This window comes from Perissodus microlepis, chromosome 17 (genome assembly GCF_051167445.1).
Source record: "Perissodus microlepis isolate ML-2025 ecotype Zambia chromosome 17, ASM5116744v1, whole genome shotgun sequence".
NCBI classification, from domain to species: Eukaryota; Metazoa; Chordata; class Actinopteri; order Cichliformes; family Cichlidae; genus Perissodus; species Perissodus microlepis.
This window is the reverse complement of record NC_140477.1, coordinates 193,133-206,176: the sequence shown is the minus strand read 5'-3', so window position 1 is coordinate 206,176 and position 13,044 is coordinate 193,133. Positions and strand designations below refer to the sequence as shown.

At 43.2% G+C, this 13,044-nt stretch overlaps 1 protein-coding gene across 1 annotated transcript in view; it reads right to left on the bottom strand.

The window, feature by feature from the left end:
* The window catches only part of cog5 (component of oligomeric golgi complex 5), a 61,370-nt gene that overhangs the window by 11,918 nt on the left and 36,408 nt on the right, over positions 1-13,044 (bottom strand). Inside the window, exons 7-11 of the mRNA XM_084910591.1 lie at positions 11,153-11,283; positions 5,136-5,295; positions 3,857-3,969; positions 3,671-3,748; positions 408-489 (exon numbers count right to left, since the gene is read on the bottom strand). Of these exons, the coding sequence (XP_084766717.1) occupies positions 408-489; positions 3,671-3,748; positions 3,857-3,969; positions 5,136-5,295; positions 11,153-11,283 (564 nt within the window). The remainder of the gene's footprint in view (positions 1-407; positions 490-3,670; positions 3,749-3,856; positions 3,970-5,135; positions 5,296-11,152; positions 11,284-13,044) is intronic.

Below are 13,044 nucleotides of genomic sequence, written 5' to 3'. Positions count from 1 at the left end.
AGGTGTTTCTGTATGCAGTCTGCATGTTCTCTCTGCATACTCTGGTTTCCTCCCACAGTCCAAAAACATGCATGAACAGACCACAGGTGTGAATATTCGAGTGTGTGTCTCTGCGCGTCAGCCCTGTGACAGATGGGTAACCTGTCCAGTGTTCTCCCTATGACATCTGGATTGTATATAAACACAGAAAACAGGATGTGTCTGCAGGTTTGGGACTGAGCTCACCCAAAGCACAGCGCGCTCTGGGACATGGCGATGCTTCTGTTACATACGCACAACACAGAACATTTACTTTCTTACACAACAGCTCGACAAGTGGAACAAACTCTGTTTGAATCTGTGTGAAAAGAAAAATCATGACAGACGTTGGTGCACAGGAGTGAAAACGGGAGAATAAACAGTCTTACCTTCAGTCGCTTTATGAAACTCTTCACTGAGCGTCGTAGTTATATTGTTCCAGAAGGTGTAGAGGATATCAGGTTGACCATCCTGTTGGTAAAACAAAGAAATACTGATTATCTGACACTCGACCACGTCGCCCTGATTAACCAGTGCCAGTAACCAGCGCCCAACAAAAACCTTTTTCTTCCACGTAACAGGAGCGCTTGTTTTCCCTCCATCACAGTTTTTCATGTGATAACAGTAAACTCACCACACGCTCATTCTACTCACAGAGAAAATCTCTGTGTGACACTTTCCCACGTTTGACGGGTTAAACTCACACCTGCACAGGAACTACAATCAAAACTCGTATGAAACATGAACTTGCAGACACATACACACATCAACATACATAACCTGATTGCGGAAAGTGCTTTAATTATTTCATGGAACCGGGCATGTTCCTGTGTATTGCTCTCAGTGCTCTATTAGAGAAGCATGCTGCAGGTCTGTTGGGCATGCCTCTGACCTCCCACTTTCCCCACTGTCTGCACGTCTGTCTTTGTTTGTTAATTAGAAACACAGAAACCAAAGTTACTTTGGAAGTTGGATGTTGGAATTTAGAGACAAGTTTCAATTCAGTTTTTTTCAAATTAAGTTTTATTTATAACAACAGTGACCTCAAAATGCATTATATTGTAAGCTAAAGAGCCCCCACTGCTTTTATGAGCAAGAACTTGATGACAGTGGGGAGGAAAAACTCCCTTCAGCGTAACCAGAGGAGGGAGGGTCAGCTGGGTATGAGGGGAGGCACACAGGACAAAAGTCACTCTCTGAAAGATCCAGATCCATAATAACTTAGTGCGTTCCAGTATTAGCGTCAGGAAAGCACAAAAACAAGGATTTAATCTGCTTCTCAGTAACGTAGAGCCATTCATGGATAGAGCGTGCTCAGTGCTCAGTGAGGACATGTTCAGCAATCTTGGCAGTACAGACAAGTTTTACAGTTCATGCTTATTTTGCCAAAGCAACACTTTAACTCTGGGTTGGTGGATATGCTCCAAGCTTCCAAGCTGTAAATCCAATGTATGTGAATGTTATTTAGAAAGCACAGTCCTTGTATGAGTGGGTGTGAATATTGTATATAAAGCCCTTTTAGTGTTCAGGTAGAGTACAAAGAACCGGTCTGTGTTTTATTTACCGTGAAAATTCAGAGTGGGGGCTTGACTGTGAGTGGCTGATTGCTGGTGTCTGTTCATCTCCTGCTTACAGGATCCTGAACTTATCATCTGATTTTTACAGCCAGAGTTTTAACACTGTGGTTTAGAAATGAAAAGTCACGGCAAAAAGTTACAGGGCTGGTAAAGAGTACTGGCAAGGACTGGCTCATCTCTGGGAGTGGGTTCATATCTGGCTGTTGCATTCTCTATTGCAGAATCCACTCGTAGTTACAGTAACTTCATATATTACTGACATGTGATTATTAATATATTATTATGATTTTAGGTGAATGACACTGACCAAGTGTGGAGAACTAAACAGAGTTTCATCAGCTCAGTTGTTCAGGTCAGCCACATGTTTGTCACACAGAGATTTTCTCTGTAAGTAGAATGGGCGTGTGGTGAGTTTACTGTTATCACATGAAAAACTGTGATGGAGGGGAAAACAAGCGCTCCTGTAACGTGGAAGAACAAAAAGGTTTTTGCATAATTGTGTGTAACTGTGCATAAAAAAGCCCCAGAAATGTAACAACTACTTCAGAATCAGCGAGGTGTTATTCAGCTACACTCCTGAGTACATGATGCAAAATAACATCTTCCTCATAATAATTTACAGCTGATTCTGTCACATTTACATGTCTGAATTAGTGTTCAGAACTTTGACTGTACCTTCAACATATTTTCATGTAATGCTTTCAGAGCTGCTGACAGTCAGTCCATTCTTACATGTATACTCGTGTCCATAACAGTGAAGCTGATGGTGCTGCTGCACTGCTGAGGAGACTTGCATTTAGACATGTCATTAGGTCCCAAACTCACACCTCCATCTCTGGGTAATTGGTGAGAGCTTTGTTTCCATAGTAACATTCTCCTGCTTTCATTTCTACAACTCGGTTTCTGTGGAGGCAGGCAAATGAACTCGTGCTGCTGGCCGCCGTGTGAGAACGTGTTTGCACCCGTACTGATGTTTGTCACACTTGAATGTTTCAGATGATCAAACAAATGTAAATGTTAGACAAAGATAACACAAATAAACACATAATGCAGCTTCTAAATGAAGGTGATTATTATTAAGGGGGAGAAAATCCAAACCTGCATGGACCCCCGGTTATAAAATGAATTAACTGTGGTGTGTCACAGTTTGATTTCTTCAGCCACACACAGGCCTGATTACTGCCACACCTGTTCTCAATCAACAGATACCTTAAATAGGACCAGCCTGACCAAAAGTATTTGTACTCTGTTACTTTACACCTCTGGGTAAATGGAGCCACGAATTCTGCCGTCGACCAAAACATCCTGAAGGAAAGTGTCCCAACATCTTTGTGCAACCTCAAGCTGAAGCACGCTTGTGTTCTGCAACAGGACAATGATCCAAACCACAGCAGTGAGTCGTCCTCTGATTGGCTTAAGAAAAACCAAATGAAGACTGGTCAAAGTCCTGAGCTGAATCCAACTGAGACGCTGGTGCAGGACCTTAAAAACACGGTTGATGCTCAAAAACCCTCCAACGTGGCTGAATTACAACAATTCTGCAAATATGAGTGGACCCAGATTCCTCCACAGAGCTGTAAAGACTCACTGGCAGTTATTACAGATGCTGAGGGGGCCCACCAGGGGGCCATCACTTTTACGCGTGCAGATTTTTCACCTTAATAATAATCACCTTCATTTAGAAACTGCATTTTGTGTGTTGTGTTATCTTTGTCTAACATTTACGGTTTGATCTGAAACATTTAAGTGTGACAAACATCAGGACGGGGCCAAACTCTTTCTCTCAACACTGTATAAACAAATCAAATGGGCTTGATCTCAAATTTGAACACTGTCCTGGTTTTTTAAACACCTCTTTGGGACTCGTGCTTCCTTCGCGAGTGGGACACCAGAGGAACAGAATACTGAAAGTAATTATAAAAATATAATTTACTGAGGTCTGCAGCAAGTATTTTATTTCCATTTGGACCAACTGACATGTAAAGTCTCCTGGTTACTCTGCATGTGACTTTTGCTTGAGTATTATTACTGGGTTTCATTAATGAAACACCAGAGTAGCAGTATAGCTCACCCACCTTGATGATCTCATCAATGAAGCACACGTGAGTGACGGGGTCTCTCTTCTTCATCAGAACTTTCTGCAGGTGCTGCACCTGAAACGACACACAACAAAGATGGCCTCGTACTTAATTCATCAGCCACGCTGGCAGCTGTGCTGTTTTATTTAACGCTCGGGCTTCAGTGTGTATATGTATGTGTACTTGTCTGGATGCAGCACATATCTGGTCCATCAGTTTCTCCAGGTTGGTCCACAGACCAGCACGGAAAGCAGCTGTGTTGCCTGGTGTTGGTAGCACTGCTCTGCCAGGAGCGCCTAGAGGAACATCAACCACAAATCATTTCCACCAACAAAGCAGCTTCCTAATTAGATTTTCTCCAGGTTTACTCAACATGTGTCGACGACAGCAGTATTTCTTACAAATATAGTCTCATAAAGATTGCAGATTTTAACAAATTTAGTGTGAAATACTGCAGTATATACGCTGGGGACTAGTTTCAGTAATGGAATAATACTGACATACAGTTTTTAATAGTTTTGTGGAGTTCAGTGGCACAGAGGACCGAGATAAGTATTTGCTCATTTGCCATCAAACACATGAGCAACATTCTTAAACCACAGAGTTTAGTACAATGTGCCCTTTGCAGTTACAAAAGCTTCGACTCTACCTGCTTTCCATGAGGTTTGGAAGTGTGTCTGTGGTGTTTGTGGGAATTTCTGGCCATCTTAGAAGCACATTGGTGAGGTCAGACTGTAACCCCCCTCCCACAAACTTGGCACAGCGCAGTGAGACAAGCATCATTCTCCTGGCAGCTGCCAAACCCAGACTGGTCCATCTGAAGAAGCGCAACTCGTCACTCCACAGCTTCGCTACACCACTGCTTCCAACACATCGCTTTGGTGATGTAATGCTTGGATCCAAACAGCTTCTGAAGCTCTGTACACACTGAGTTAATCTGAAGGCCGCATGAAGTTTGGAGGTGTATAGCGACTAACTCTGCAGAAAGTTGGGACCTCTGTGTGCGATGCGCCTCAGCATCCGCTGACCCCGCTCTGTGACTGTACACGGCAGAGGTCCTGTCATTCCCAGTCACTTTGTTGGAATACCGCTAACAGCTGACTATGGAATATTTGGTAGTAAGGAAATATCACAACAGGTGGCATCCCATTACAGTACCAATCTGGAATTCACTAAGTGACCCATTCTTTCACAAATGTTGGCAGAAGCAGTCTGCATCATAAACACCTTCATTTAGAAACTGCATTTTGTGTTTACTTGTGTTATCTTTGTCCAATATTCAAATTGATCTGAAACATTTATGTGTGACAAAAGGGGGCAAACACTTGTTCACACCACTGTTTTTCAAACCAACTCATGAAATAGATCCAATTATTAAATGTTCTTCTGTTTGATCATTACAAATTAGAACAATGCACTCAGTGGGCAAACCTTTCTGAAGCACAGTCTTCTTCAGGCTTACCTCTGGGGTTAGCTGGCTGTGTCAGGCCTTTGATGTCAAGAGCACTAGTGATGTTGTCCTGTATGGTGGTCTGGTAACCCCCAACCACATGGCTGATGGTTTCTCTGAGATTACCCAGATTATAGAAGACCTGAAGGGCTGTGCCAACCTGGGTTGGGTTCTGATTATCAAAAGAAAGAAGGGGGGTGAAAATGAATGAGGCGTCGATGTCAGCATCTGTTTGGTGTGACAGCTTTAAAAGTCACTGTTACAGTGATCTCACAGAACGAAGCAGCTGCAGGTCCACTGCTACATTCATTTAGATTTAGCTTAATTCACACAAGAACAAAAAACATTTGATGGAGAGAAAAGTAACATTATTGTTTTTGTCAGTGTCAGTTATCTTCTATAAAAGCCTTTCTGATAGCATTAATAAGGTCGCTAAAAACTGTTTGGCTAACTTGACCTGCATTACACTTCTTAGCTTTGTTAGCGTCTTTGTTATGCATATCTACTGTAACACTTGATAAATCCCCGCCCTGCAAACAAGCACACTCACACACAGACACGCGTTGTGAGTCTGTGACTCAGTGTTCGAGTGTTGAATGAATCGGTATCCCGTCTAATCTCCAAGCACGTGTCATGCTAATTCCCATTATGGACACAGTAATCAAAGAAAACATCAGAAGCACTTAGATACAACGTAGCAAGTTAATATGACTGCTACATAAAGCGGAAACTGTCCTCGGCCTCTACTGTGTGCATGCATTCATGGATGTCGATCGCCTCTGTAGGGGCAGCACAATCTCTTCAGGATTATATGAGTGCCACGTCTCTCTCATGAAATGTGCCAGGGGGTAAACTTGCCACAGTCTTGTCGTCACAACAACGTTGCCAGGAAACAACCAGAAATACTACAGAAGTACTGGCTGCTGTTCATTAAGAAACATCCTAGTCATTTTTTAATTTCTTCAAACATGTTCGTCAGAGATGTTGAGGTGTTGGTAAGTCTGAACAAACCCGGCTAGCTGCTCTCCTGTATTTCCAGTCTTTATGCTAAGCTAAGCTAACCCGTCCTGATAGCAATAAGTGTACTTAACACATAGACTGACATTATATATCAACTTAGTCCTGAAAGGACAAATTGTGACTTCAGTCATGTTGACTGGGGTGTTGGTCCCTACCCACTAGGGACCATTGGGGGGTGGGAGTCTGGCTGTTAGAAGAGCCCCAGAGCCAGAACAACAATGGGGTTTTCTTTCTGGCCAATGGACAGTTTCAAGCTCGTTATCCTCTTGAAGATATTCAAGGCGTTTGCTCAGCCAATCTAGATGAGTGTTGTGGACTTCTAGAAAGCACTCAGCTACGTCCCTCAGGGATTCCTGTTGGGGGTGTTTCAGAAGGACCAGGTCTCTAAAAACTATTATTATTGGCCAATTGGTCCCTGTAGCAATCAATTCAATTCATTTCACTTCAGTTTTATTTATATAGTGCTAAATTACAACAGTCACCTCAAGGCGTGTTATACTGTAATTTAATGACCCCACAATAATACAGAGAAAACCCCAAGAAACAGACAGCCCAGGGCTCGCAAAATTTCAAAATCCCTGGTAACCCTTCGGGCAGGGACTCTTCAGTTTTTGGTAGCCCAAAATAAATGTAAGTAGCCCGAATAAAAAAGAGAGCAACTTTTTGATTGATGTTTTGTTTCCTTTACAATATTATACATTACAATATTATACTTTAATGTATAATATTGTAAAGGAAACAAAACATTAATCAAAAAATTGTTGAAAAACCAATTACAACATTGTATAAAAATTACAATCATCAACTCAAATACTTGGTTCTAATTGAACAGAAATGTGTGGAGAGGGTACACTCCATGAGGTTTCTGGGCGTGCACATCTCTGATGACCTCTCCTGGACTGCAAATACCACGGCGGTGGTTAAAAAGGCCCAGCAGCGTCTCCACTTTCTGAGAGTGCTCAGGAGGAACAACCTGGAGGAGAGGCTGCTGGTGACATTTTACAGAGCCACCATAGAGAGCATCCTAACGTACGGCATAACATCATGGTATGCAGGGTGCTCAGCTGCGGACAGGAAAGTACTGCAGAGGGTCATCAACACAGCCCAGAAGATCACTGGCTGCTCTCTGCCCAGCCTGGAGGTCACTGCAAACTCTCGGTACCTCAGCAGAGCTGGCAATATCATCAAGGACTACTCTCACCCCAGCAATCAACTGTTTGAACTATTACCGTCAGGCCGACGGTACAGGTCACATAAAACCAGGACAAACAGATTCAGGGATAGCTTCTTTCCCAGAGCTATCACCGTAGTAAATAAGCACAAAAACAATTGAACCTATTCCATACCGTCACTGTCATTATATTATGCTGCTACTCATACTGTCATTATATTAATGCTGCTATCCTATATATATTGTACATACTATTGTTTGAGTAATACGATTGGGGTTTTTTTGTACTTTTTATATTTTACATTTGTATTTATTATTGAAACTTGCACCAAGGGAGTGGCACTCCAATTTCGTTGTACTCTGTACAATGACAATAAAGGCTATTCTATTCTATTCTAAATTTCTATGAACTTGTAAGAACTGTGTAGGACATGAATCAGTCTGTGTCAGATCCTGAATTTGAAATTTCCACTGAAGTCAGGGGTAAGAGGCAAGTGGAACCAAGATCGAGGCCATTTGCTTTTTGAAGTTTGCAAAGACTGCTACATTGTGCCAGTGGTAGTTCACTCTTTGCAACATAGTAGCTGTTCTAAACTGATTTTCAGGTTTATTTTTAGTATGTTATTTGCAATTGGTGTTTGTTCTGGGAAAGATATTGCAGACTGAGCAATAATGCATTTCTTGCATTTCTCATGGGTTCTAATGGGGGCCTTTCTTAAAATGACTGGTCCCAGTAACAAAGGCGCTTGTCGACTCAGAAATCGAGGGAAAACCAACAACACACCCGGCAGAACATTATGTTATTTACACGGGTGCACATAAGTGGTCCGCATGTGCGCATTCGCTGTCAAAATAAAAGATAAGAAGTTGCAGCGCCCGTTTGCGTCCATATAAAAGGCAGTGTTTTTGTCCGCTAGAGTGGGATTTTCACGGCACATTCTGCACCACATCTCTGTGCGTTCATCATTTGTTTGAAGCCAGCTCACCTCCTGCAACCACTTTTCCAAGAATACGCGCTTCTTTTGTGGTTCGGACTCCTTCTGACATTTCTTTGGAGGTGGAGGAAAACCAAAGTAATTGCTTAAAGGAGCTTCTTTGACATCTTTAAGAGTTCTAAACAAATGTCTGTCCTCCTCCAGAAAATCTTATGTACGCAAACACGCGTTGCAACTTCTTATCTTGTGCACGTTTTTTATTTTGACAGCGAATGCGCACCTGCGGACCACTTATGTGCAGCCCTGGTTATTTAGCTCGTCATGTTGCAGCCACAGAAATTCTTTTGTCCATGAAACCATAAAGCTGCACTTTCTTTTTGCCTTATAGTCTGATTTGTCATAACTTTTCCGTTTTGTGGTAAGCTTTTCTTTGGCTGTCACTTCTTCACCCTGACCTGTCTTATTTGGCTCAGCAGAACTAAAATATATATCCTGCTGCTTTTACACACGCACTCACATAACGCTCAGCGATTCTCTGCGCGATCAACCTCTCACATGTTTAAGCTGCGGGAGATTCCACTTGTCATGTTTGCATAGTAAGCTAACGATTGATAAGACGATGTCAGAGGAATTGGTGCGCAAATTATCATCACTCACCAATCAGTGCTGTCGCTCTCTATACACAGTTTGCATGATTGCAAAGTGAAAGCAAAAAACAAGCGCAAATTCAAACGCGATTTCAATATGTCACATATTGACAGTGGCTCACCGATGCCAATGACATAATTACCCAGCTACATTTCCGAAAGAATGCAAAAGCATTGACATATATTTTTCCTTCCTATGATAGCCCGACGGGCAGGGCAGAGATAGATTTTGGTAGCCCGACTGGATTTTGCGAGCCCTGCAGCCCCCTATCAGCAAGCACTTGGTGACAGTGGGAAGGAAAAACTTCCTTTTAATAGGAAGAAACCTCCAGGAGAGCCAGACTCAGGGATGGGCGGGCATCTGAGAGTTATACCAGGGAGCCAAGGTTTCTTTCTCAGAGGAGTCACAGTATTCAGAGTCATATGCAGTAAAAGTATTAACAAGGTAACTGACCTCTTTGAAAGTAGTGTGTCGGCACATGGTACCGAAGAAGATAACAGAGAAGGAATTATATGTCTTTATTTAGTCACAGTTAGGGACATCTACTGTAATGAAATGTACTCCCAACTGCTGTGTTATCCATTATTATACATTTAAATTAAATATTATTAATGATCAGGGAAAAGAGGGTTTTCAGGGAATACTGTGACATGTTTAGTTTCTATGCTGCATGTCAAACCAAGAACCATCCTGAGAGCTGGGTTAACAATCACAGACAGCATTTCTAGAGGCAGTCAGCAGCTGCAGGGTTTCCCCGTCGGTGACGATTTCATCTTTGTGGTTTTATCAGGCAGTTTTCTCTGGTTTGCAGCCAATGGTGTGAAGTTGCAAAAATGAGAGTTAGCACCTTAGCGTCAGAAAGGGCTGAGTTCCAATTCAGGAATGGGCAGCTGCCCCACAGGAGCAGTCGAGTATCTCTGGGTCCTATGCGCTAGGAAAGGTAGAGTGAAGTCGGACACTGACAGACGGATCGGTGCAGTGTCGGCAGTGATGCGGATACTGCAGCAGTCAGCGGTGATGAAGAGAGAGCAAGCTAAGCTAATCTGTGTTCCTATGAACCAGTGAAAGAACCACCGTCATTAGACCGGTGCTACGTTTACATTTAGAACCCTTAACGTTAGACTCTGACAGGATACCAGACGAACAAAGTCCCTAACAGCGCTCTTCAGTGATGTTCATAAAAACAGAGTTACCCATAATATTAACATTATAGACTTTAGCCACTGTTTGGGTTTTTTTAGATAAAGAGGAGCAGTGTGGGTTTTTTTTGTTGTTGTGTTTTTTTACGTGGGTCAGTGGAGCTCCCACTCACCAGATGGGCTACAGGGTATCTGCTGGCAAAAAAATCAGAGGACTGAGGTGAATCTCCCACACAGCCCAGCCAGCACGTCCAAGCTTACATAACCTTCACAACAAGCAACTGTGTAAGAAGCTGTCACTGTGTGTCCATACAGTACATACAGTATGTGTGATGTGTGCGTTTTTCATATGTGTACACACACACACATAGCAGTGGTCAGGATAAAAATACTTCTCCTGTGGGTGGAATACACCGGGGGGACAGAGGTGTGTGTGTGTGTGTGTGTGTGTGTGTGTGTGTGTGTGTGTGTGTGTGTGTGTGTGTGTGTGTGTGTGGTTTTCTATTTCTGGAGGAACGGCTTATTGTCTCGATGCAGACATAGATGTTCACAGGAACCTTACAGTCACAGTCTCCTACTAATCTCCACTCTGTCAGCAGCTTCAGACACTCCTGCTCAGCATCTCTTTGGGTTCACACACCTAAACATGAAATAGCTCTAATGTTGTTATTTCTTCATCACCATAAATGAACTCTTCTTTCGTAGATGTTTCATTATCAAATATTGCAAAAGAAATGTATAACCTCTCCCATAACTGCTATGTTTTTAAAGGATCACAAACATACGATGCTATTTTGTGTTTTTTAACATTTTCACTACTGCTTGGTGAGAAGTATGTCACACTCTAACATGCACACTACTCACAACAGCATCTAAAAGCCGTCACATGGAAACACGGTACAGCTCTCACTGTGACTGCCAGCGACCTCCAGAAACCATTTGCCAACTGGTTTCAAAATAGCCACAACCAGTTAGTAGTTGCCAGGTGAAGACCGACTGGTCTCTCAGCCTGATAAGTCACTGACATTCTCCCTTAGGAGGCTTAAATCTCAGGCAGCACGCCGGGTCTCAGACAGCGCAGTACAGGTAGAAAACAAAAGAACGGAAATTTTCTACCTGGATTTCCATTCCTTGCTCCAGCAACCGCTTGGCCTGGTTCTCCACCTCGAGCCTTGCTCTGCTGATCAACAGCAAGTCATTCTCAATCACCTCGATGCCACTCAGATCCACACCCTGCGACAGATAGTCTGGAGAAAGCACACAGGAGAATATTGAACGTGGATCTGTCAAACGTTATTAAAGAGCAAAGCCTGAACTTTACCATCAACATGAGTCAGAATCTGCAATTTAAAACAGACAAAAAGTATCTGACTGTTGATCCTGCACAGTCCCATACGGAGCACACAAACAATCTTTCCATTTAGAAACGGTCTCTATTTATTTTTTTGAATGCAATGTTGGACTTGCTGGGATAGGCTCTTCGCCCCTGTGACAGATGGATGTTTCCAGTACACGGCTATGTTTTGATAGATCGAGAGGACAGAAAAATAAAAGGACATCAGCTGTTGAATATGAGAAGAGAGGCGGAAAGAGTGACTGGGACTGATAACAACCCATTTCAGAGATGCTATTTGTCTAGAAAGAGAGAGAGAGAGAGAGAGAGAGAGACAGAGAGAGAGAGACAGACAGAGACAGAGAGAGAGAGACAGACAGAGACAGAGAGAGAGAGACAGAGAGAGACAGAGAGAGAGAGACAGAGACAGAGAGAGAGAGAGACAGACAGAGACAGAGAGAGAGAGACAGAGACAGAGACAGAGAGAGAGAGACAGAGACAGAGAGAGAGAGACAGAGACAGAGAGAGAGAGACAGACAGAGACAGAGAGAGAGAGACAGAGACAGAGAGAGAGAGACAGAGAGAGAGAGAGAGGTGAATAGTGTTTACAGGCAGGTGGCAGGATGAGGCACAGAGGACGAGGGAGTTGGACAGGAGCCACCTTCGATTCAAAACCCATCTGTTTGAAGCCTCAGACCCAGTGCGATGGTTTCCGTGATGAAACAGATGAGCTCCACGTCTCTTTGCCTCCTTCCAGGTTTGTGTTTAACAATGAAACTGGGTCTTTTCTGACTCGTGTCTAAATATGCACAGATAATGCAGGCCATGATGTGCTAGACCCAAAAGGAAAAATTAGACTTTTGTACACACGTGGTAAATTCATTCAGCGTGTGAAATAGAGAACAAAGGGTTAGGGTAACCCTAACCCTAACAGTAAGAGCTACTCTAATATCACGCCACGCATGGCAGGCCCAACTACACCCAATGAGCCTTCACCGCGGTTACTTCCGCATATTTGAGTGGTTTTACACCAGATGCCGTTCCTGATGCAATCCCATTATGATTCCCATCTCCACCCAGAAAAGAACCTGGGATCTTTGGCTTGTTAGGTGAATGTGTCAACCACTACAGTAGCCACTCTAATGGGACAGTGTTACACTTAGATGACCTGTGCAGAAAACCAGAGTCATGTGGATCTTCAGTAACGCACAGCTGGCCTGGGATCTGTGGGATTTTTTTAAAGCACACAACTATTTGCATTGTTTACACACAGGACCAAGTGATGCATGGAGTAGACCAGTGATACTGAATGGAATGAGACCTAGAGGAACCATAGAGGAGACAACAGGGCTGCAGAGCTGGAGCTGCTGCAGTTCAAAGGGAACATAAGAACACGGTCTAAGACCCAGAGGCAGAACAATGAGAGCAGTATTACGCGCTTCATGGAAACGGAGCATTTCCCAGACCACATTGCAGCAGTACCTGGCTTCTGTTTGGCCACACAGAGCTCCTCTGACTCGTTATCATTCCCAAAAAATTCATTAATACCTCCCTGTCAAAGCTGCCAAATCCTTAAATGATATTAAATATAGTTTGATTTTGCTCTGGACCCACGCGTCAGCCACAGAGACTATTTGGTTAGATGTGCAAGTGTGTCAGGAGAGACCACTGAAAC